The sequence below is a fragment of the Aricia agestis genome, chromosome 12 (genome assembly GCF_905147365.1).
Source record: "Aricia agestis chromosome 12, ilAriAges1.1, whole genome shotgun sequence".
NCBI classification, from domain to species: Eukaryota; Metazoa; Arthropoda; class Insecta; order Lepidoptera; family Lycaenidae; genus Aricia; species Aricia agestis.
Genome location: NC_056417.1, coordinates 5,370,976 through 5,397,166, shown reverse-complemented (window position 1 = coordinate 5,397,166; position 26,191 = coordinate 5,370,976). Strand labels below are relative to the sequence as shown.

Here is a 26,191-nt window from a genome sequence, read left to right as displayed (position 1 = left end):
TTGACCTCAAGTTCTGTAATCAAAGCGTTTACTATTGAAGGAGTATTTCCTCTATTCGGAATTGTTAGCTCTAATGAGAAGGTGTGTCAACTCTTGATTGTTTGCGCTTCGAGTGAATTGTCTACTTGATATGGATCCTTGCCTTCAAATTGAACAAATTACTCTTGCTTTTTTGCAATACCAGGACCCAGACTACAAAACCCAGACCTACTTTGCTCATAGTCTTGCAGTCTTGGTCTTGGTCTTGCCAAAAAATAAGAAGACCAAGACCATGACCAATTTTGCTCATCACTAGTAAACTTAAAGTTGAAGTATATTATAACTATTGCTATTGATTCCTCCCTATTGATACCGTGTCATGCAGTTATTAGTTACATATACTTATATATATTATATGACTCTATATTTTTTCGGCTTCACGTCTTCATACCTACCTCTTTTAAATACTGCATTATCCAAAGTTCTTATATAACAAAAATGCCATTTGTCCTTTACACTCCAAAACCCTGATCCTGTAATAGCGTATACAAAAAATTAGGACAGCATGCTGGGGCCAGTCAATATTCTGTGTTGTGCCAAAACACTCTTATATATTACCATCTTATCTACTCCGTGTTCATCCAAGTTATATGACAAATCTCGTTAAACTGGGATAAACCAGGATATGCATCCCGAGTTTATCGGGATTGAACAAGCACATAACCGAGACGACGTGACTCATATATCAACACAGCTCACTTGATATAACAAGCAGCTTGTAAGCCAAAGTATTTGATAAACGACACTTTAATTGCTGTCTGTTACACTGGCGAAGTCGCATTAGGATCCCAAGATATTCCAGTTTAAACCTAAATTGATTTAAACACATAAAGTACGGGCTGCTTCAAATGGCAGCAGAAGCCTTTTTTATGGGGAAATGATCTATGCACCCCCTTACCAGTTCAATATTATCTAGATGCTGCCCGCTAATGCGAAATTACGAGGCTGTAAATGCCATATTAATGGTTTCTAGAAAAAACATCAAGTAAGTATGTAATAAAATACTATGAAACATAAACTATAGAAAAATAAACATAATTGGGTATTCGGAGGAAATGGGAAAACTCCTCAACATAAACATTTATTACCAAACATAGATAATATAATTATTTTTATGGCCCCATGGAGGTTTAGGTAGACAATAAGGCTGATTTTTTTATGAAATAAGGGGGCAAACGAGCAAACGGGTCACCTGATGGAAAGCAACTTCCGTCGCCCATGGACACTCGCAGCATCAGAATGCCGAAGCATGAATCTCCCACGTATAAATCGGCGCTCCAACGGAGCTCCAACGGAGCTGCCGAAACGTTTAACGATAAAACCAGCCTAACGGCTCGGTGCTATGACCTTTCGAAAGAACATTTACCTTGGTGAATTTAGGAGTTTGTTATTTGAGATTGTACACCTCCATATAGCCTCCATATATCGGAAAAAATTGTCGGGGGTTTAGGTATAATTTTCTACGAAATGTACTGGTTGAAAAGCAGGCTAATATAAATAGGGTGACATTTGACCGAGTAATACTGGTAAGTGGTGATATGGCAAAAATTATAATTATTATAGGTTCGAACTACTTAGATATTAAGGTAATAAGTATCTAGTTTTCGCTGCCCGCTGGTTTCGAGACTTCAGCTAACGTTGTGGATCCATTGCTGAATGGAAACCAATCTGGTATTATAATATAAAGCCTTTTAATCAGATCCTTACAGTTTTAAACTTAAGTTAAATATGATATGAACTTAAAAAGATTTAGACTAATATCTGACATCTGTTTGTTGGTTATTCTATTTAGATCTGTTTGCCAGTTGCCAGTCGGCAAAGGCCTCCTCCAACCTTTTCCATTCTGTTCGTTCTTGAGCTACTCTATTCCACATAACTCCTGCCACTTGTCTGATGTCGTCATCCCAAGTTTCTTTTGCCTTCTCGTGTCACCCTTTTGCTCCATTTTTCTTGTCCTCGTATCATATGGCCAGCCCAATCTGGTATTACGAGTAAGTACTTAATTCTTTCTTTATTTCAATTTGTAGTCTGGAAACAATTATTATCGTTTTAATATCTAATTAAAATAATTTGGTTGGCAAATAAATTGCTGATTGCGTAGTAACACGAAGCAATTAAAAAGAAGTATTAACCGGTGATAACAGAACATGGGGTTCAAATCCGAGACCTTATTATCTCATGAACCCAATTTTAATATGCAATAGCGTGATTTATTTTAGGTATTGCAAAAGCATGTCAAAATTAATAAACTTTTTCCGAATTTTTCTCAGTCACAGAGTCTTGATCAGTCGCATGTTGGTTAAGAATGAAGACTGGTCAATCGGAAAATTTGCAAACAACGTTCGCGTCCTTTAGGAAAAAATAACATAACTCTAATTTTACAAAATATCAAAAGTAAGTATCAATTATTGCATGGAGTCATGATAACATCTACTTTCTGAGTAAATTTCCTTACGTGAAAAGCATAAAAGTACAGTAACCCCAAGTCGTAATAGCAATATAGCCGAAAACTTTTGCTAATAAATCAGAATTTCAGTAAAAGAGATTATGGCGAAAACATTTATTCAATCTTCAGGCAGTAACGAGACGGTCGTAAGTCGTAACTGATAACAAGCAATATGCCCAGTTATGAGTACAATACAAAAGGTCATCTGAGAAAATGATAACATATTATACCATAATGATACTCCCTGAGGGCCTAGTTAAGAAAGATTTTGCTCCAAATTATGCCAATAATAAAAACGACGATCATAAATTAAGTTATTATGTTCTGTCGGGAGCTAGTTACAGACAATTTATTGGCAAATCAAATCTTTAGAATGTAATAAATTGGTTACTATTTTGCCTATAATATAACCCTAGTAGCCTAGAGATTAGGTATTCGTTCTCGAGAGGATGCGTTCGATACCGTAGCGTTTATCAATGAGACAAGATTCAAGAACATTGGTGCCAGTTCATTTCAGGTGAACGTGGGTGTACACCAATGACCAAGGTTCAGCCTTAAGCCCACTTCTATTTAACCTATGCATGGATTACGTCATAACACGCGACATACAGCAACCTACACCATGGTGCATGCTCTATGCGGATGACATAGCACTTATAATCAAAAAACCTTCACTGACCTATACCTAACAACAAACGTTTAATCTTTGGGTAGATAGAATAGAGAAACATGGACTACACATCAGCCGCAGCAAGACAGAATAGGTACATGGAATGTAATAATTACGAAGGAACGGAAAATGCAGGCAATAATGTGTTCATAGACGGCATAGCACTCCCGAAGGTAGAGAGCTTTGTATCTTGGATCCATCCTAACATTAGATGCAAACGCCGACAAAGATGTCCAACACCGTATAAATTCAGCATGGCATAAGTGGAGGTCTTCGATGTGAGCCTAGAATGCCATAAAACTGGGCTTTAAAGTTTAAGCCCGCCCCGGGCTCTGGTTGATCGCCTCATGGACCATGCCATGGTATGACACCCACAAGTCGCAACCAACCGTTTTCTACCAACGTTTGGGAAAATGAACTGAAATATAATTAAGTTATACACTATACAGGGTGTAAAAAAATAAGTGATAATACTTTAGGGTGGGTACGTGTTCCTTGTAGAGAGTTCACTGGGAAAGTAGTAGCACTGAAAGACCAAAATTTTTTTTCACTTTTGTATGGGGAATCTCGTGGCGCTGGGGCTCTTGCCCATGTGTCATTTATCACTTATTTTTGTTACACACTGTATATTAATTATTAGTTAAGTACGGTACCTATAGGTAAACAATTACAGCTGACAAACAGAAAAGAGATAAATTATAAAGATTGGTTCACACAGGACATTGCAACAAGTGACTTACAAGGACTCACGCATCAATGGGGTCATCAATATGATGCCAGCATTCGTTTGTATGTATTTCGATTTTCGATCACATGCAGAATGATACCGTCGAAGTCCGATATTATACAAAATCATTTGAAGGCCGCGTGGATATATTTTTAATTTAGTTTTAGGATAAAAAGTTATATAAACATATATTATTTGTAGGCAAGTTTTAGCTTTAAGGTAAGACCGCACTAGGCGTAAGTGAACTGCAGCGGAACTGCGCGACACGACGCGTCAAAATATTCTTTGTATGAAATTATATGAGACAACACGCACTACGCGGCAACTGAACTGCACTGCAACTGAACTGCGCGGCAAAGTTGATCAACTGACCAAAAGTGTCGCGACTTGTCGCGACGTGTAGTTCCGTTGCCGCGCAGTGCGGTTTGACAAACTTAATTTTCATAGTCAGTCAGCTGGTTGGAAGCGCTATAATCAGTTAAAATGTCCATGGACGAGGAAAAATGAATTGTAATAGGCTAATTGACCTAATTTCATTGAACAAATACATATTTCTAGTAGAACTTGACCTAGGAAACCGTATTTCACCCTTATCATGAAATAAAAGCTTATCTATCTTATATATAAAAATGGATTTTCAATTGTGTTAGTCGCACTAAAACTCGAAAACGGCTGAACGGATTGGGCTGATTTTAGTCTTAAAATATTCGTAGAAGTTCAGGGAAGGTTTTAAAGTGACACGAAGTTCACCGGGACAGCTAGTGATTGATAAATAAAGTCGATTTGAAAATATGATTTTATGAAAATAGGATTTGTACTGACGAAAACGCTTTTGCGGTACTTCCGATTTGGATGTGACGTCATCGTACTCGTAATTTAATATCTTTTATTTATCGCGCTCGTTATATGTAAGTTTATTTGTACATAAATAATAAGAATAAGCCTAGAAAGATTTGTAAAATATATTTTCTTGAATAATTAAAATAAAACATCAGTTTTATATATTATCTCCATTTATTGTAGACGGGAAATGAAATGGCCAAAAATTTTCTCCAAAAATTTTTCAACATTACAAATGATTTCTAATTTCTCAGATTGCTCAGAGCAGAGGTTGCCTAGATACTGAATATATTTTTGTAGCGCCGCTGCAGTTCAAGTGCGGTATACCCAAAAATGACGCGTCGTGTCGCGCAGTTCCGCTGCAGTTCAGTTACGCCTAGTGCGGTCTCCTTTACTGAAGTTTTTGATCTCAGAAATAATTATAAATTAATGTGGCCCTAAACAAAATATTATTTTGATTTGTGACAAGTAAGCACCGAGTGTGTACCAAGCCTTATGAACGTCAGCAACACTAATGTCAGAATATGGTCACTAAAGTTCATAATGGGTTATCAATACAATAATATTTGTTCGTATTTGTGAAAAGAAATACGCCGTTACATCACTTCTATTTAATATAAATCCGAACAACAACCAAGAACAATGAATTCTAAATATCTGTCCAGTCGTTTTTATAGTTTGACGCGTAATTTGAGTGCAAAATCGGACTTGACTTTGTGCAATAGTTTACGGGCAGTGCAAAATAAAACCTACCGTAATGTAAGTACCACACCATGTACAATGGACTGTGCCACTCCGTCGTTGATTTACCGCTCAAAAGTTAACCATTTATAGGTTAGGCCATGAACCACTTAAAGGTTGTTTTTTAATGATTAGAAACATATATACTAGTAATCTGTGATTAGAAATGAACAGTGTTTGAGGTGTGACTTGTGAGCAATTTGCTATCAGTTTATTATAAAAGTACTAAGCTGTTGGTAACTTAGCACTAGTTTACAAGAGTTATTATCAGGTAAATTTGTGTAAATAAATTACATAGGTTATATTGAAGAATACCAAGATGATTCCTGCTAAAAATAAATAGTTATGTACATGTGACAACAGTAACATTTGTTTGTTATTGCGTTACAAGAAATTATCAGCTAAGGTCAGGTTTCGTGATCTATCACGACATTACTCCTTACTCAACTCACAACGTCAGTGTAGCTTTGATCATCACACTGATTGTACTTTACCCAAATTTAACACCAAATGTGAAATTCTTTCAGAGGTTCCATACAAGAAAATTAAGTACAACATCCAAGATGAACAGTAAACTCCTAAATGGAAATATCTGGGACACCGATCCTGAACTTTTTGATATCATCAAAAAGGAGAAGGCCCGTCAAGCCAGTGGATTGGAGATGATAGCTTCAGAAAACTTTACATCCATACCAGTTTTGCAATGCCTCAGTTCTTGCCTTCACAACAAATATTCAGAGGGTATGCCAAACCAAAGGTAATCATTAAAATTTTATGTTATATAAATTAATTAACAAACAAGTTAAACTTATGAAATAATATTACAATTCATGTGAAATAAATTTTAAAGTTTTTCTACCTTGGTTTTCTATAAAAAAAATTTATTAAGGTTCTAACTTTCAGTTAGTAATGCCAATTATATTTTTTAGATATTATGGTGGCAATGAATTTATTGATGAAATAGAAATTATGGCACAGAAGAGATCATTGGAGGCATACAGATTGAAGGAAGATGAGTGGGGGGTCAATGTACAACCTTACTCTGGTAATAACATTGATAAGAAATTACTGGCTATTAATAAATGAAGTCAACAATGTAATTAAATTTCAAACAATTGCACTGTTATCAGTTACATATTGCAAAGAATACAAGATGTCTGATATCTATTTAAAACAAATTAAATGTAGAGCTTTTCATGTGTTCAAGAGTAGATTTTCAAATATGTAATACTAGAAATACAAAAAATGAATCAAATTTGTAAACAACTTTAATTCGCAAACTTTTATGAAAAGAAAACGTTTTTGACAAAAGAAATTTGTGAATTAAATTACTAGATTATTACTTGCTAACAGAAAAACTTAACTTCAGGTTCTCCAGCCAACTTTGCTGTTTACACTGGAGTGGTGGAGCCACATGGCCGCATCATGGGTCTTGATTTGCCTGATGGTGGACATCTGACTCATGGGTTCTTCACCGCCACCAAGAAGATATCGGCTACTTCAATCTTCTTTGAGAGTATGCCATACAAGGTGGGTTCCATGCATTATAATGTATAAATTCAGATAAAAACAAGACCAGGATGAAAAAGAATAAATCATTATTTTCTTTTATAATAAAAATTATTTTACTTTATTACAGGTTGACCCTAAAACTGGTCTCATTGACTATGACAAGCTGGCTGAAACCGCTAGACTGTTCAAGCCAAAACTTATCATTGCTGGAATAAGTTGCTACTCCAGATGCTTAGATTACAAGAGATTCCGTGAGATTGCTAACGAGAATGGAGCTATTTTGATGGGAGATATGGCGCACATTTCAGGACTTGTGGCTGCAGGTGATTTTTTATATTCATAAAAATATTCTTTTTAGTATGGCAACCTACAAATAATAAAACCTGCTATTATTATTCAAGGATGGCAACACAGAAAAAAGTTTAATGATATTTTCTTTATAGGTGTTATCCCAAGTCCATTTGAATATTGTGATATTGTAACAACCACCACTCACAAGACACTGAGAGGGCCAAGAGCAGGCATTATATTCTTCCGCAAAGGCCTCAAAACCGTTAACGCAAAGGGGGAGAAAATCATGTATGACTTTGAAAACAAAATCAACCAATCAGTATTCCCTGGTTTGCAAGGAGGACCCCACAATCATGCTATTGCCGCAATTGCTACTGCCATGAAGCAAGCTACCCTGCCAGAATTTGTGGAATATCAGAAACAAGTAAGATTTATTTATTCTCTCTACTGCTTTTAATTAACACACTTTTAATTATACCGAAACTAATTGCGTTTTCTATTGTAATTGCAGGTGATAAAGAATGCTCAAAGACTGTGTGAAGGCCTAAAATCATTCGGCTATGATATAGCTACAGGCGGTACTGATGTCCATATCGTCCTGGTAGACATGCGAAATGCTGGTCTCAGTGGCGCCAGAGCTGAGAGGATATTGGAGCTTTGCAGCATCGCGTGCAACAAAAACACTGTACCCGGCGACAAGAGTGCACTGAACCCAAGTGGTATTAGATTAGGTGAGTTTCAATTAAAATTGTTTCGCCTGCAATAGTGGACTGAAAAGTTAGTATTCTGTCCTGGCTACCTAGCAACGCAGAAAGTAGTGTGGCAGTACAACTAGCGCCACAATCTTGCTTCGCTCTATCGAAGTCTATGAGATCGGCGAGACATATACTAAGCCCGGGCGCGCACTAGCGGCCAAGCCGCGGTGGCCATCGAGATAGATACCTTATTATGAAACCGCCATAGACCACGCGCACCTGGCCGCAAGCTGTCAAGCGGCCACACCATACTTGGCCGCTAGTGCGCGCCCGGGCTAAGTCCGAAATGACGTCAGGGTGCTTCGACCTGACTGAGCATAGTCATCTCGTTCGGTTGAAAGATCGTTCTTTACGTGATGCCGCCACAGTGGCGAGACGTGTTGATATTGTTGTCAATGTTAAATTAAAGTAAACGTTTCAACAAAACCACAAATCGAATCTTGATGAAGGTTAAGATTTTTTTTTCCATTTACAGGTACACCTGCGCTTACAACGAGAGGCTTAAAAGAAACCGATATTGATAATGTAGTTAAGTATATTGATAGAGCTCTAAAACTTGCCCAAGAAATCACGAAGATATCTGGACCTAAACTAGCAGACTTCAATAAAATTATTGAAACTGATGATGCCATTCAAAAGAAGATTAATGCACTTAAGGACGAAATTGAAAACTTCAGCCGAACATTCCCATTACCTGGCTATGATAACTATTAGGTTGTAAATAAAGTAATCCTTTCCTATAAACGGGAACATTTTAAATGTATCCTTTGTGATAAAATCTCATTATCATGCTATATTTCTATTAGGTTAATAAATAATGCTAATGCATTTATTTTATATTTGAATACTTTATAAGTGCCTTAAAATAAATTATAAAAAAATGTATTATTGTTTAACTTTAAAATAAAATACCTGATGCCTGGCGTTGGCTATTTTAGTTGCCGATGCCGTGACGTGGAATTAACATAAAGTTATTATATTCCGCTAGGTATATTAACTTTATGGGAGTTAAGACCAAATACTTCCTACAGAAAAATAGGTAGATCTTAAATTCGTCACCAATATTTTTATGTGTTTATTACCAATAGTATGAACGCCAGGTAGTCGAGAGCTGTATTTGGAAATCTTGGCGACTTGATTCTATGTAAATAACCGTTACCAGCGCCATGGGACTCATAGGCTGTGGCCTGTAAAATCGTACAATACTAAAAGTGTACAGTATTACCTACATAAATTGTTGCTTCAAAATAGACTACCTTCTTTAGAGTCATTTTATACTAGCCCAGGCCCCTGGAAACTGTAGGCCTACTATGAAACCGTTTTGAGACTCAAACAATTGAACGAGAATACCGCATCCCGCTCTAACAACGTCATTTCACGTTTGTTAGAGTAGGACGCGGCATTCTCGTTCGATTGTTTGAATCTCAAAATGGTTTCGTGATTACGGCCTCTGAACATAAAAAAGCGTAACGTAAACATTATTTCTGCGAGACCAATAAGCGCGCGTTGGTCGGACGCATTTAAATTTTTAACCAATTCGTTGCGATGTCTAACTTCTGACAGTGGTGTTGAACAAAAATAACGTGACACTGTTCAGTGCCCAACGCCATACGATTAGATGACACGCATCTGTGTCTTTTAATTAATTTAAATTCTCAGAAGTAATGTTCAGTTTTGGTAATTCGCTTCGATGCACTTCGACTCTCGCTAGATAAACTTGAAAGAATAATAGCATAATACCAATGATATTTAAATATGAAATACCGTATATTATTATTATTTTAATCATGCAACCCTACGAATAATAAAGCGCCTGATACACGGTTTAAAACGGCGGTTTTAAATAACTGAAGTTTGAAACCGTGTAGATAGTTGTTTATGCCAAATTTGGTATTTTTGGGCATAAAACAACACGGTTTCAAACTTCAGTTTTAAACCGTGTATCAGCCATCAGGCGCTTATATAGTTTTTATTATTCTTATGCCCGGTCCGCACCTGCGTAGTGCTTCGTGCTTAAAACGATACCATTGGACGATCTGCGTGTAGGTGTATCGTGTCATAGCACGAAGCTTCGTACGATAGACCGCATCTACTTCTACTACTACATACTACATCTACTAACGCGGCCGCGGTAGTAGATGCAACCACATGCAAGTTGCAACTTGCAACATGCTAAATTGCAGTTTGCTGTAAAAAGTCGTTAAGAAAAGTCGCGCACACCTGACACCGGTTATACCATATTAAAAAAGAAGATGATGGAGTTATCCATAGACAATTCTGCTTTTTGGCGATTCCGTAGTTGTCAATTTTTCATTCGTTTCTCAATATCGTTGTCATTCGATTCGAGTTTCGACTTATTATTGTGATAATTGAATTGGCACACTTATTTTTGCACTATTTGTGAGTATTGTTTCCTAAACAAAGTGTAATCCTGTGTATTTCATTCTATAATCGGGCCGCAGCGTTAAAATAATGCTCACACAAGTAACGAGATACAATGACGACCTTGTGTAAACCTAGCATACTATGTATATTTTTGTTGTTATGATCAAAATAATTTCGCGTGTGCCACAATAAACAGTTTATCTTTAACTAACTTGGTGAATTACTTGTGGTGGAACTGTTTAATATGAGTTGTGAATGAAAAACCAAGACAATAAGTACTCGTCGATATTATGTATACATTTGCGTGTGGTAAACACCACCTGCGGATCGGGCGAGCATATCTAGAACTATGTTTACCACTACTGGAATGGTAGCAGCTCCACAGCAGGCGACTGGTCAGGTTGCACAAAATGGAAGTACGACGTTACCTCGCTCTCATCATCAAAGAACAGGTATGTTGGCTGTGACGAATCTGATACGTAGTTACCAACATTTTGTATAAATTAATGATACAAAGCATGTGACTGTCAAGAAATAGTAAAGTTCTTAAAATAAAAAAAAGATGTAGTCTGTACTAAAGAGGTTACATATATATTTGGGGAAGAATGCAAGAACAACACAGTGAAAGAATTTTATTTCCAGAGTGCAATAAGAAACCGAAACACTTAATTTAATTTTTTATATTTTATAAGCAGGGATTTGTTACATTATTATTGGAATTCAAGTGTCTGGGAGCGGTATTATTTCCTTACTGTTTGGATAACATTGTAAATGCCAGTTGCTGTTTACTATTTCTGCTTCATTTATGTTTCATGTTGCTTCGTAAAAGTTATGAAAATCATAAACTAGGGTTGGACTGGAGAAAACGGGGCACTATTACATTATCATTTATATTGGATCATTTCTATAATCATATATAGGATCCAATATATATGATCATTTGATCATATCTGCTTATTACATTATCATATTTCATTGATCCTATTTTTGTGGTCATATGTGGTTTCAATAGCCAATAGAGAGCGCTAACGCTGATAGGTACTGACGTCAGGGTTACTAGATCTAAGAGAATTTGATGTGTCAAAAGACATCGTCATTTTTAATATGGCTTGTTTTTTGTTATTTCAGCAAGAATATCCAAGTATATAATTAGAAAAATAATTACATTACATTATTTGAAACATATTAACAAACAAGAAATTAAAAACTCTTTTTTATGTTAAATAACTGGCAACACCTATTTCTATGACCGTATTGGATCCAATCTCTCAGCAAATGTCAAAAATCTATGATCAAGGAAGAAATGAATCATATGTCTATATTACATTATCCAATATCATTGACTCAATGATCTCGGATCCAATATATATGATAGTCTAATATCCCCCTATGGGAAAAAGACTTAGAAAATTTTTGGGGTTGGCATTTGAATCACGCATTATAGGTAGAGAGGGGGGAACGGTGGCATTTTATAGGGGTTAGTTACCCCTTTCAAATGACACCTGATTTGTGTCTAGGAGATGCATAGTTTTTTTTTTTTTTAATAAGTTTTTGAAGTTACGTGTGACGGAACATTATTTTTTGTTAACATGTCTTTAATATTAATTTTTCATTATAGTTTAAGTGTCATAAATATAAGAACAGTATACAATTCTTAGGTAATTAATTATAGCAATGTGTCACTCCATGCTGGCCCAATACGATTTGGCAGGGTTAGGTTAGATGGGTAAGGCGGGAGAGTAGCGCATCGAAGCTCCCGCCTTAGACTGGGTTGCACCAACTAACTTTGACTTTAACCTTAACTATAACCGTAAAAATTAACAGATGTCGTATGAGAATATGGGGTGTTTGGACGCCATATTTAACTTTAACTAAAACCACGCCTCTGGTGCAACCCAACCTTAGCCAGCACCCTCGCCCCCCCTCCCCTCCCCCATCCTCTCCCACCCCCTCCCTATAATGCGTAATTCAAATGCAACCTTCTTCTTTTGGCTCCCCGTTTAAAGTATTGACTAAAACAACAATCAATCCATTTTTAATTTGACAACAGACATCAACCATAAACAAAAGAGTATTATTATTTGTATGCATATTGCATAGGCTTGTCATTCAAAAAGATGGTAGTGTGCTCATTATAGTGTGTGTAATGTTTTATTTATTAAAAATTTATGATAAAAGCATAATTTAAAAATAATATTAGCTTGATGCAATCCTTCACTATATAAACTATAACTGTGCAAAATTTCATTCACCTATGTTTCCACATTTTTCATCAAAAGGGATCCAAAGTTTTTTCGCTCGCATATTAATATATAATATGATGATAAGTATCCTAGTTACCTAGCTGATGATTAAGTTGGAAATTGGAATACAAAAATATACCAATAATTATTTTATGTAACATTTTAGGAAGACCACCAGCAGCCCCAAAGTCCTATGACTATCTTCTAAAAGTGCTGCTAGTGGGAGATTCTGATGTTGGAAAACAAGAGATCCTTCAAGATTTAGAAGATGGATCGGCCGACTCGCCATTCTGTAGTGGAAGCGGTAATCATTGTAATAACAAAATTTTTTATGACTTTATTTATATTATTGCTTAAGTAAATATCGACAATGATGTTTTAAAGTTGAAATTTATGAAAAGTTAAAGCTTCAAAAAATTTATTCCGTTTGCAAGAAGATTAAACCTACTTTGAATGCTGTATTAAAATAGATTGCTTTTTCTACAAAAATATAATATTTTTTTTTAATCCTTCATCAGCTTACAAGACCACAACTATTCTTTTGGATGGAAAGAGAGTAAAGTTACAACTATGGGACACGTCTGGGCAAGGGAGGTTTTGTACCATCATCCGCTCTTACTCTAGGGGAGCCCAAGGAATACTCCTTGTGTATGATATAACAAATAGATGGTCTTTTGACAGCATTGACAGGTGGCTGGAGGAAGTTGAGAAGGTAACTAAGTAGTTATTATAACCAGGGGCGTAGCAACCGCCGTATCTTATCTGCCATATAAATTATATGGGGCCCCCAACACGACCAACGATAGTCTACCCCTCCTAAGGCCCCTCGTGCGGGCCCAAAATGCTACGCTTCTGATTTTAACAAAAAATGTTTTATAAATATAACTTGCTATTCAAATTACCATGCTTGACTATTAAAGACATTTATGATAAATTGACAGATTTTAGGGACAAAATGATGAATACTTTCCATATTTCCCTTGCAATGCATACTGCATTTTCATTTGATTTTGAAAGTTAATTAATAATTAAAATAATCTTTTCCAGCATGCTCCAGGTGTACCAAAGGTGCTAGTTGGCAATAGACTGCATTTGGCATTTAAACGACAAGTACAAGAGCGTGATGCAGAAATGTATGCTGCTAAAAATCACATGGCTTTCTTTGAAGTCAGTCCCCTTTGTAACTTTAACATACGGGAGAGTTTCTGTGAACTCTCCCGCATGGCCCTACACCGCAATGGCATGGAAAGACTATGGAGAAGCAACAAAGGTGAGATAACAGTATATTTCAATCAAAACCTCAGTTTTGTGCCTAATTATATTCAATAGTAATCTTGCAATTTGCATAATTCCCACTTTTAAGTAAATCTATCAACTATAATGAACATAACCTAAACAAAATCAATCTACCCTCATTTGTAAATACCTATTACTGACCAAGTAAACTACAGTTGACTTATACTGTTGACATTTTATATTAAAGTTTCATAATATGAATTTGTAACATTTCAGTTCTCAGCCTGCAAGAGTTGTGCTGTCGGGCGATAGTGGCTCAGACGTCGGTATACGGCCTGGAGCGACTGCCACTGCCCACCACGCTCAAGTCTCACCTCAAATCTTACGCGATATCGGCCGCGCCGAGCCGACATCGCGCCCGGACCACCAAGCACTCGCATCACACGCGGCTCAACTGTACAGGACGAAACTCTTGCAATATCGCATGAGTGAACCATAGAGCATAGAGGTGAGCGCCATCTTTGTATATAAAATCCCGCCAAAAACGACTAGATGGCGCTAGTCCAAACTAGTTGTGCGCCTCGCACTATTTTTCATAATTTTAATGCGATATAAAAAATATGATAATGTGTCAATGTTGCTATGTGCTACTATACCAAGAAATCAAATTTTAAAGAATTAGAAAACGTTCAACAATTGCCTTGAAATGTGAATGATTCGTAGAACACATTTGCATTGTATTATAATCGCAGTTTAAACAACAAAAATTATATTCACAGTCCCTGCCCACACTAATAATGTTTAAAAGTGCAATATTAGAAAGATCTACGCTCCGAATGAGCACGACGATACAAAAAATGTAGTAGGGACTGTTGCTATATATTATCTCTAAGGAATTTGAATATTGAAATTGACTATTTAGATACAATTTATGAAAAAAAAAATTATTTTCATTAAAAATATAATCTGCTTTACCTACTTCGTATTCAAACTGCCATCATAAATTTTATCCATTATCACTGTAATTTTCTTAAGTATGTGTTGATATTGTAAAAAAATTAAAAGCACAAGTTTGTTTAATACCACATTTTTTTCTCAGTACATATTTATAAATATTTCAAGAACACTGCATGTTTTTAACTGGTTTTGTTTTTTTTTATGACTCTTGTTAATTTACTATTTTGTTTTCTGTTATTATTTTATGCCAGTTTATAAACTTTTTTCATATTATTGACCATTAACTTAACGCTTTTAAATTCAACTATCCTACGAATCAGGCTGTAACTGACAACGGATTTGTGATTAGCGTAAGTTAGTTTAAGTATATTGTTACTTAACAGATGTAATGTGAAATTGTGAATAAGTGTTATTTAATTATAATATTATGTGAATATTTTGTAGCATATAATTCTTGTCCATCTATAGTAGAAATAGTTTTCTACTTATTACTAAACAAATAAGCATATTAACGTTATTTTCTATAGATCTATAATATTATATAGTATCTTCGGTAGTAACGAGCCTAACAGTTAAGTATTTTTATGTAATACTGACGTCTGACACTATTTTCAATAATTCCACATAAAACAGCTTAAATTTGTCTTTAGTAGAGTTATATGTAGAATACATCATCTTTAAAATGTGGTTGACGGAAACTCTAACCCCTTACCAATGAAAAGATCCACAACATGTAATTTGTCTCTGTCTGACAAGAAATTTTTCAAACATGTTAAATAAGGACAAAAGTAAGCTATTAGCTATATGCAAAGTGTAGATTTTTTTATAAGTGAGGTTAAGGTTATTTTTTGACGTTGACTTATCATTATTAAATCATGTTTTTATAACTAACAATACAAACTCGACACAAGCAAGAGTATGCTTAAAATAATAAACTCACACAATATTTTAATCAGTTTTCTCACATAACAATTTGTTCGTGTGCAAATTCGCTACATGACTAAGTTCGTCTAACATATTAATAAGAAAGATTTCAGCTGCCATTTAGTTCAATAATTGACCGCTATCATTCACACATCATATTATATTTCTTATTAATATAGTATGCTGAAACAGTTAAGCGAAATCATACAACTAACATTAGTCATCTTAATATTATACTTGTCCACTAGCATAAGTCTATTGTGTAGTAAGTGTAATTCATTTGTGTAATTTTAAAATCTATAACATGTCTGCTATTTTCTGAAGCAAGTATTCACATATTTAGACCAGCTAGACTAACAATCAAATTCTTCTTTGTCCATCCATTTTCATTTTCACCGTCTTCTAAAGAGGTGGTTTCAATTTTTTTGTACAATTATTTTGCTGCTTACCAAATGTCCAGCGGCCATAGTATTGGAGGGCAGGTGAAGAAGTTGATATTTAAGGCTTTAAGGTATGACTACACTAGGCATAACTACACTGCAACGCGATGCTACACTTTAGGCGTCCCCCACGTTAGGCGTGCGCGTTGCTCGGGCGTGTGAGCGACAGAACGCCGCGTGCCATGAGCGCGACGCAGGGCCGCGCTACACCGGAATGGCCTCGGCGAGGCGAGCACTTTCAGTGTCATATGATTTTAAACTTTATCTTCATTATTGTAATACATAGTATCGCTTGAGAAATCTACGCTATAAGTGCTCGCCTAGCCGCTGCCATTCCGGTGTAGCGCGGCCCTTATGCAGTACGCTCGCGGTACGCACGTGGCGCTCGCGTCGCTCATATGCCCGAGGAACGCACGCATAAGGTACAAGTTGGAAGCCGGCTTCTGGTCAATTTAGACCGCAACGCGACGCGTAGATGCATTTCTAAATTTGTATAGATTTGACAGATTCGCAAGCGCGTCGCGTTGCGGTCTGAATTGAACCTTAGGCGTGGGGTCAGCCTTACTTTATGACTAGTTTTTATTATTCGTAGTTTATGACATAATAATTTATTACTTGAGTGCGGTGTCGCGTTATCGATGCCGCGTAGCTATTACTTAGAAAAAAAAAATAGCCGCGAAGTGTCGCGTCGCTTCGCTGCAGTGTAGTTACGCCTTGTGCGGTATCACCTTTATCTTATAATGCATGGTTGTGTATTTTTAACGATTTGATAGTTTGGAATGTATACTTCATACTTGTGTAAGAAACTGTTACAAACTATGCCGTCTCTGAACTGTCGCGCTTAAACACTCTCGCATCGGTTTGTGTATATTCTGTGTAATAATCATTATTAGAGAAATTTATTCATAGGCAACTGACGGACCTACGTAATTTGTTCGGGCTATATCAAGCTCGTTCAACGGATGTCAACTAACATAATATGACTTGACATAACCTGAACAAATAACATAGGTCTCCTGCCTATGATTCAATTTCTTTAATAGTGCGTATTGTTGCCGAGTGGTTAAACAATTTACTGTACAACTATGGAGTTACAGATACAAACATGTCATTTATATAATTTGCATTTAACATTTATATAGCTTAGGATATTTAAATACGTCATCGGAACCTTATGAAATACTTTGGTTCTATCCGTCCCTAGAGGTATCTAGAAGTATGCTCGGAGTCACTAACAAGTAACAATTTTTCTAACATACGATCGATTTCATATCGCAAACAGGCTTAGAAAAGCACTAATTTTATCTTAAACCTTATTTGGAATTAATAAATACTAATTCTGTATTCACTGTATAAACTTCATCAAGCGAAAATAACCATTTGGCAAATCCACATGTAATATTTACTTAAAATTATATGAATTATTCATAATTATTAATGTCCATTAAATATTTTGTGTCTTCGATTACCGATTTTAACTTGACAATGTTTAGGTCCATAATTTAAAATTACTAAACCGAAGTAAAATTGCCTTAAAAATAAGAAGAACACCTGTGTAAAAAATTTGTAAACTATAATACATTGTACATGTAGTGAAAATTAAGTACCTATTTTAGTATTATTTATAGGATCTGAGTAACCTCGTTATTAACTCCTGAAAAAATTAAACGGGTACAGCTTGGTAGATATTTTCAAAAAGCAGGTCTAAAATGTACGCATAATGTACGTATTTTTTGACAGGAACTTAACTAATCAACAGCTTTGTTGAGCTAATATTATAATTTTGATGTTAGCCAATGAACAATGTTAATAGTAAATAGATAAACTTTAGTCAAAAAACTTTAAGATTTGGGAAAAAGTAGGTAATCTACATTAATTAATTTGTTATTTGTTAATATTTGATAATATTCAAAAGATGATGTTTCATAAAACGAATTGCCGATAAGTAAACAAATTGTGAAGTCAAGTAATAAAATAATAGAAGTATGACATAGCCAAGCTGTAACCGCATTGGAATTTGGAACCATGTAAATATTAAAATATATTGTATCTATCTAAAATGAAATTTAATTTATTTGTGAACAGCCAGAATTGTCTTTTTGTATTATAATAGTTTTAATTTAAGCAATATTCAATAATTAAACTTGTGATAGTTTTTTAGTTTATTGTATACTTAATCCAAAAAAAACTAATACCAGCTTGAAGTTTGGTGAATAGAGTCATTATCACTATTACTGTAAGTTGTGAAATAAAACCATATAAATATGACACACTAGTTTTTATTTTACGATCACAAAATAGTGCAGATTTTCCGCAACTACTCAATGACCGATAGAAAGGGTATAGGACCACCTCGAATTTATAAAAAGGCCGTATAGGCCTAGAGGCGGCAGCGTCCTAGGGGGCGGCAGATTTCATACACGGAGCGGCGGAAACAAAATAGGACAGAGGATAGGATAGTATTACCGGCGTAAAACTTCTCTTTGATACGCGCACAAATATATTTCTATAACAATATAGGTACAAAGGCTTCAAAACTATCAGTAGTAATTAATATACGTGTGCGAGAGAGACAATTATAGCGATGAGTCTTTGTACGAAATAAGACCTAAGTAGGTACAATAAGTATTCAAATGATTCATGATTATGAAACCAAAATTGTTTTTATGTATAACAAAACTAGACGACGCCCGTAACTCCATTGCGCCAAAATTCGTTTATCGCGCGGGAACCGTACATCCGGGATAAAACGAATCGGGGCGATTACGTTACGGTTCCGCTTTAGTGTGCGTTGCACTTATGGAGTTTCATACTTAAACAATATTGAACGGCTCGAGGCGATACGGTGCCGATCCCTTTTCGAGTTGATATGTGTGTGTGCTGTAACCTTTAGGTGTGAAAGGGTAACAAACAGACAGACACACTTTCGCTTTTATTATATTAGTATGGATGAAATTCTTTCACGTCTTAACGACTCGCACGACGTTCTTTCGTGCCGGCATTTTTATAGGTTGTGCTTCGGTTTTACGCACGGTAGACCAAAAAATCGATAGAAATTCAGTACATGCGCGTTGTAGCTTGTAGCCTCTGTACATAGAGACCATAATTAAGTAGTTCTAGCTATGCTTTAGTGTTAAAAATAACACAAATGTTTTTTAAAACAAAGCCCTGTAATGTATCACATAAAATGATGATTCGCCTAAACAACTTTTTGTACGTTTTTAATTTACGCCAAGGCACTATTCTCATTGCCGTCCATCAAATCGTAAGTATATTATATAAAATGTTGTTAAATAACCATAAATAATTCTAAATAAGTATACGTAGTATGCAGATAAATATATACTTAGTTTAAACTAAGCTTCACAAATCCTCCAGTGACCTAAAAATTGCTATTCTTTTCCAACAGGCGCTTTCTTCTTTCGTACTTATAATATTGATAGTCGGTATATCCCATGTGGGGGAGATGCTGTCGATGCTTCATAACGATATGGAAGATGATGCCGAGAGACGTGGTTTCTATGAAGTGGCTTACGGACAACACGTCACCTTTCACGAAGGAGATGTCGTTAGCTCCAACAATCAGATGCGATTCGCGAAGGCCCTGCACCTTGCTTCTGGTGAGAATATTGTCATTATCATACCTACATATATACAATTATTGTGTTTGCCTCTTACCTCTTTCGGATGAAATTAGGTAGGTACATATAAGTACGAACGGTTTTCGCGCAATAAACTATTTTACCAGGTAGTCAATTATGTTTGTTGATCGCTACAGGTCTGTAAATCCAGTATCTCCTTTCCGTTATGTTAATTTTCGGAGTACTTATCTAAGAAACAGATTCTGTTTTGTTAAAATTCTGCCAGAAGAACAAAGAATGATTTGTATTAACGATCTATTGAATTGAAAACATTTCTATTTTCAATCGAATAGATCGTTTAACACCTTTTAATCATGATGTCATACATCAATAAAACTGCAGTCTGCAGTTGCAACTTGGCACTTAGATAGTAGGGGGGGGCGACGTAGGGCGACCACGCGCCAATTTTTTCAGCACTACCAGCACCCTGGGGGCCTAGGCGCCGAAAAAATCTCGCCCAAGGCGCTAGTGGTGGCTACCCTAACGTACGTACTTCGTGGGCAAATCCTTATACAACGCATTCAGATTGGGACTTCATAAGTCATCTCATACTTCCAGTGACCGTAATATTCCTGTACACGAGCACGATCCTGACGGGCATATACCTGATGTGCTGCATATCCCTGCTGCACGGCGCGGTGAAGTACAAGCGGGAGTACGTGGTGCCGTGGATCATGGCCGCGTGCGTCGCGGTGGTGCTGCTCATTGTGGCCATCGTCATCGGGGATGGATACCCGTGTGTGGTCAACTTGTTCGGGGGACATAACCTCTATCGTAAGTTATTGGTTTCGTTTGGGAGTTTTTATACCATCTCTTGACCTTTAATAGCGTGTCAGAAAGCCGATAAGTAAGTTTCTTAAATAAGTAACTACCATAGCTGGGCACCGTTAATCAAATACTTAACTTCGTTAATCGTTAATCCGTTAAGAAAAAAGTTAGCTTCGTTAAACGTTAAAGCGTTACATTACGGACGAATTAACGCAAGTTAACGTTAATCGTTAATTCGTTAATATGTTATGATTTATATAATTGCGTTAGTGTAGATACATAATATACAAAACCTGTTGGTTTAGGTTCTGGAAGTGAATTACAGGTTAGGGACAAAACAACATATTTTTATAATTATTGTATTCTACCGAACTAAATTACACTGCACTCTTCTTTGTCAACATCAGGCGCGGTCCAAAGGGGGGGGGGGGGGGGGGGGGGGCACGACCCGCGGACATGACCCCCCCCCCCAAATCTAAGGTCAAATTGAAAAATCTCAAAATCTTGCCAAATAATAAAAGGAAATTTCTAGTTATCCTACAGCGATAAATTTTTAGTGTAGTGACTAGTGAGTGACCCCCTCCAAAATTTCGGGCTGCGACCGCGCCTGGTCAATGCAAATGATTTATACAATAAACAAATCACTCTTCACTGTATAAGCACGGCGCTGAGTAATGAAATGATAAAACGAAACAAATCTCTTCTCACTCGCACGCGCCTGAAAATGTATTGTTTTTGTTTCACTCACTGTTGCCGTGCCGCGGCGCCGCGCTGCCCGCCCGCCCGGCACTTGTCGTTTCATACTAACTGTCTGAACCTGTTTTCGCGCCGCGCCGCGGTGCCGTGCGGTAAATAGTTGGCATTGGGTTAACGATTAACGGACTTCTGCATATTAACGGAAGTTAACGAGTCCGTTAATATTTTTAAAAGTTAATTTAAAAATTAATCCGTTAATCAAAATGTTAACTTCGTTAATTAACGGATTAACGAGTTAATGCCCAGCTATGGTAACTACTATCAGAGAAGTTGATTCCTAGACAGATGGCGGACCTAAGTCAAACCCATCCGACCGATCATAATTTATAACTAACACATAACGTAGGTGCGTCAACTGCTTAGATATAATTTCCTCGATGGTACATAATCATTTGATTTACCTGCACCACCACTTTGATAATGGCCATAGCCCATAGGAACAAAACTGTTCATGTTTCCATGACAATAACAAACGAAACAAACTATGAAAGAAGTTGTTTCCTAAAAATTCTCGTGTCGCAGTGTTTGTACGCGAACTCCTCTAAAACGGCTCAACCGATTTTAATGAAATTATGTATGTACATTCGTTAGGCATGAGAAAAGGTTTTTATCTATTTTTATCTAATCTTTATGGCAAAACAACGTTTGCCGAACAGCTAGTAAGAATATAAGAACCACAGAAAACATATTTCCATAAAAGCTCATCAAACAACTCTCTTATCTTTCAGATTTTGGCTGCGCGCTCTTCGTGCTGACGTTCATATACGCGATATGCGCTGTCAGCAGCTTCGCGCTAGAGACGGGCGGCGGTCGCTGCGCACGCGCATCCCTCGCCAATGACGAGAGGGGGGAAAGACTCCTCCTGCTGGACCACGCCGCACACTCTAGCTTACTGTCCGCCGCACAACTTAACAAGCTCTCTTCTGGCACGCGAACGCAATTCGTCTAAATTCAAACTGGGGTCCTATGAGTCTTAGGCCTCAGCCTCGAATTTTGCGGACGGGACGGGAGCGGTGGCGGCGGCGCGGGATAGCCGTCTAGCACAGAATACAAATTACTCACGTCTAGTACGCAGCGCGCCGCTCGCCGCGCCCCTGTTTTGAACTTGAACCGGTCCATATAAATATATACATTGGAACGCGCCGCTTACACGCCGCCGCCGCGCCAGGCAGTCAGGCAGAGGCCTCAATTCACAATAGATCCTCAAATGTCGCAGTGACATTATAGCTACTATGACCTGCCTTCAGAACCTATGAGACTTGAAGTCGCTTCGATTGCAGGCTCTCACGTGAGACATAATATTGATATTGGTACCTAAGATGCGATGAGAAAAGGGCGCATATAATTTTGAAAATGTTAGCACTTATGCCTTTGTTATACTGAAGGTAGCTTGCGCTCGAATCGACTTTCTAGCCGACGGTATAGGTTTGCTTACCGGGAACCTCAAATTTCACTTCGTTTGTGAGTCTCACGAAACAGCATTGGCGTGCGAGAGAGATAGCCTGCACTCGAATAGACATTCGAGTTTTCGAACGAGTATTGAACCTTATAGTCATCGATATAAGGTCGTAATGTGGTACGTGAAAACAGACATTGACTGTGCATAAAGTATATGTATTTTTTGCCAAACTCGTACAAATTGTGTATCAGTTAAAAAATATATATGTCAATAGATTTAGTCAATTGTAGGGAGTGCTATCAATTTATAGGCCACACAAGAAAGAGTCAAAGGTTATGATGTCTCTTTCCTTCTTAATGTCTTTGTAAGACTTTTGTAGCCAGAATTACAAGCTTTGGGCTTTTGAGACAGGGCTTTACAAACAATAATTTTCTTTATTATATAGGTTGTGTATTGCACAAACTAGAAATGCAACATTAAAGCTAGCACTTGCATTTATAAATTAAGGTTGATATTAAGTATGTTGGTACTTTCTGATTTTGAAATAGAACTTAGTATCTATTCGCAATAAGTTGCAATTAATACGTTATTGACAAATAAAAATTATATTTGAAAAAATGTATGTACCTATTTAACAAGACAAAAAATTATATGGTTGTAATTTATTAATTTTACCATAAAGAGGTATTTTGTAAAATATATTTTCTATAAGCAACAAATCCGGTAAAATGATAATTTACAATATTATTGGGACTTCATATTTAAAACGAATAAAATACTATGTAAATTAATATCCATAAGATCAGTATCTAAAGTCTAAATCATACTAGTATGGTATATTTAACTAATCATAAAATTGTATCCTAAGCTGCACAATCTAATGTTTGGAAGAGTTCAAAATATCAGGTACTAATATCTTCTACTGAAAAACTATTTCTAAGTAACATAATTATAACATATAATCTCTACGTCCATAGCTTAAATAGTGCATGCTTGATATGGACAGTTACAATAAATTGTGTGATATTTTATAACCAGATATTATTTTATATGAACAGAATTATTTTGTTGATAATTTTAGTTTGAAGAAATCACATGCATTTATTATATTGCCTTTAAAATTAAAAAATATTGTTTTATTAAACAGTTTTTTATTTATCATCATTTATTGATATAATATGGTAACAAAATATTGCAGTATCTTGTTTGTAAAGTTAAACAATCAAATAATATAAAAGTCTATAAAAGTCTATTGATCAGCTCATGGAACAAAAATAGATACATTTTATTATGACTTACATGTAGGTATTATAAATATTTATATATCTCCCATAGGATATATTGATGTTACTAACAATAAAAATATAGTAAAAGTTTTAACAAAATGTTCTGAAAATCTGCACTAAAACTATTGATTAATGTTTACTAAAGTATATTAAATATTAATATTTCACCTTAGTGAGTGATTTAGATTTTCATATTATTATCACAGACATTTATTTAGGCTAGCCTTTTCTAAACAATGATGGTTAACTTTAAAGTCCTAAGTAAGGCCTCTGCATCAAATTTTGTGGCAAAATTCTTCCCATCACAAGATTCGAGGCAGAAGCATAATATTATGTTATGTAAAATCATTCTCAATCTAAAACACAAACTCAATAAGTAGAATAAGACTAATGACTAACAAAACACCATTATTTAGCCCCAGCGTCCATTTTCCAAAGGTCTCTGAACACCTTTAAACCCCCTTGCCAGAATGAATTTTTCGGAGGAATCAGATCTACTTGCTTTTGGTTTTAAGATTTTTATACTTTTATAAAATCTCTCTAGATCCATTTCTAGAATTGGGACCTCCTTTCCATCCCACACTTTAAACAGTAGATTGCCATCAATCCTAGAGACGAGTGCGGCGAATCTGATGGCCATATAACACAGACCCACAATTCTATCTTTGTCTATTTCTCTTATCCCTGTCGCGCTGGGAGCCATGTCAGAGAGTACTAAATCTACCTTTTTTCCATTGAGCACTTCAATTACTCTGTCATGAGCTTCAATTGTTGAAAAATCCATGTTGCTCAAAATGGTAGCACCCTGTTAAAAAAAGTAACATTATAGTAATATTTATAATTTAATAATAAAACTTCCTACTTATTGTAATAATCTTTGCTCAACTATGAATACAATTTTATCTGCAATTGTTATTTCAAGTACGACCTTATCTAAGTCCTAATGCCACTTCAAACAGAGTGGTTTCTGCTTGTAACTCTAAGTATAACATAGCATACATACCTTTATTGGATATATTTGAAGTTTATCAACAGCCAGTACTGTGCCAATTGGTTTCTTAGGATCTGCTCCATCCGCATTAGTCTTCTGTACTGCTACTTGTGTCCATGATCCCGGGGATGCCCCCAGGTCAATAACAGTCTGACCCGGTGTCAAAATATTGGTTTTTTCATTCATTTCTATCAGCTTGAATGCACTACGACACCTGTATTAAAATTTAAAGTATCCATAATTATGTCTATATTCTTAAATAGATGGTACTATATTCTTAATTACTCTGTTACCTTACAGAACAAGAAAGTAATATTTTATGAGTTACAAAAGGTTACAATTGAAATAGCATCTTGTTGTTTACTACATAAACTGATTTGGCTCTTTTTCAAATTTTATGTATAACCAGTTTTTATAGAAGATAGGTATAATAAAATAATCCATGAATTTTTTGACTTACCTGTAGTTACTTATCTTTGCCTTTTCTACATAAGGATCAGCTCGCTGGCGACTCAACCATTGTTGTGAACTTTTAAATCGTTTTAAACAATTGACAAGGAAAAACATTCTAGCTAAACTTAAATTGTTGAGTGATTGCGACTTTATCATTCTTATTGTATAACAATGTATCAGCTGCTAACGTAACTACTTGACGCGGGCAAAAAACACAGAACTCTCTTGTTTCGTCTTTTTATTGCACAAAACCTTTATATTCCTGATACTTTTCCTGTACCTTTATTATATTTTTGGAATAATATTTTAGTTAAAATCTCTTTGTTTTGTTTGGAAAAGCAAGGTTATTTATTTGTCATTGACAAATTGTCAATGTCAAAAAATTACTATCCAAGTATCCAGTGGATTTGACCAGTATCACAGTTTATAGGGATATGTCATATTGCTATACTGTGCCAGTATATATAATAAAGTATAATAAAGTAGAGAGAGCTTAGAGCATTGAAATAAAGAATTTATTTAAGATAAAAACATCCTCTATCTTTTTAAAACAAAAAAGAACCAGTTTAATGTGCTAGATTTTTCACAAAAAGCCATTAATTAAAAAATACACAAAAATTTTTCTTAAACTTTGGTTTTTCTATGTTTAATTCCACGAAATTTATAACATATTGCCTGTGTTAGCGTAGTC

General features: G+C 35.9%; 4 protein-coding genes across 7 annotated transcripts; 3 read left to right on the top strand and 1 right to left on the bottom strand.

Moving 5' to 3' along the window:
• Positions 1 to 1,805: 1,805 nt before the first annotated feature.
• LOC121732779 (rRNA methyltransferase 2, mitochondrial) lies at positions 1,806 to 25,844 on the bottom strand. The gene is made up of 5 exons (XM_042122754.1): positions 25,508 to 25,844; positions 25,060 to 25,261; positions 24,456 to 24,861; positions 15,121 to 15,126; positions 1,806 to 1,823 (listed from the first exon to the last, which is right to left on the bottom strand). Exons 1-3 carry the CDS (start codon positions 25,654 to 25,656, stop codon positions 24,469 to 24,471), a joined length of 744 nt encoding a protein of 247 aa, XP_041978688.1. The 5' UTR covers positions 25,657 to 25,844; the 3' UTR covers positions 1,806 to 1,823; positions 15,121 to 15,126; positions 24,456 to 24,468.
• Positions 5,298 to 12,467, top strand: LOC121732776 (serine hydroxymethyltransferase). 3 transcript variants are annotated; one of them, XM_042122748.1, is made up of 9 exons: positions 5,298 to 5,481; positions 5,991 to 6,220; positions 6,393 to 6,508; positions 6,833 to 6,993; positions 7,103 to 7,298; positions 7,419 to 7,690; positions 7,778 to 7,997; positions 8,497 to 8,738; positions 12,457 to 12,467. In XM_042122748.1, exons 1-8 carry the CDS (start codon positions 5,365 to 5,367, stop codon positions 8,733 to 8,735), a joined length of 1,551 nt encoding a protein of 516 aa, XP_041978682.1. In that variant the 5' UTR covers positions 5,298 to 5,364; the 3' UTR covers positions 8,736 to 8,738; positions 12,457 to 12,467. The 3 variants fall into 3 exon arrangements, with proteins under 3 accessions (XP_041978682.1, XP_041978681.1, XP_041978683.1); XM_042122747.1 differs by lacking the exon at positions 12,457 to 12,467 and having other exon boundaries at positions 5,299 to 5,481; positions 8,497 to 8,858; XM_042122749.1 differs by lacking the exons at positions 5,298 to 5,481; positions 12,457 to 12,467 and adding an exon at positions 5,555 to 5,734 and having other exon boundaries at positions 8,497 to 8,858.
• LOC121732777 (ras-related protein Rab-40C) lies at positions 10,356 to 14,999 on the top strand. 2 transcript variants are annotated; one of them, XM_042122752.1, is made up of 5 exons: positions 10,356 to 10,858; positions 12,816 to 12,953; positions 13,168 to 13,361; positions 13,697 to 13,919; positions 14,162 to 14,999. In XM_042122752.1, exons 1-5 carry the CDS (start codon positions 10,756 to 10,758, stop codon positions 14,371 to 14,373), a joined length of 870 nt encoding a protein of 289 aa, XP_041978686.1. In that variant the 5' UTR covers positions 10,356 to 10,755; the 3' UTR covers positions 14,374 to 14,999. The 2 variants fall into 2 exon arrangements, with proteins under 2 accessions (XP_041978686.1, XP_041978684.1); XM_042122750.1 differs by having other exon boundaries at positions 12,816 to 12,962; positions 14,162 to 14,998.
• On the top strand, positions 19,138 to 22,726 carry LOC121732778. Its single transcript, XM_042122753.1, has 5 exons — positions 19,138 to 19,471; positions 19,616 to 19,826; positions 20,406 to 20,621; positions 22,100 to 22,341; positions 22,554 to 22,726. Exons 1-4 carry the CDS (start codon positions 19,355 to 19,357, stop codon positions 22,318 to 22,320), a joined length of 765 nt encoding a protein of 254 aa, XP_041978687.1. The 5' UTR covers positions 19,138 to 19,354; the 3' UTR covers positions 22,321 to 22,341; positions 22,554 to 22,726.
• Positions 25,845 to 26,191: the final 347 nt, after the last annotated feature.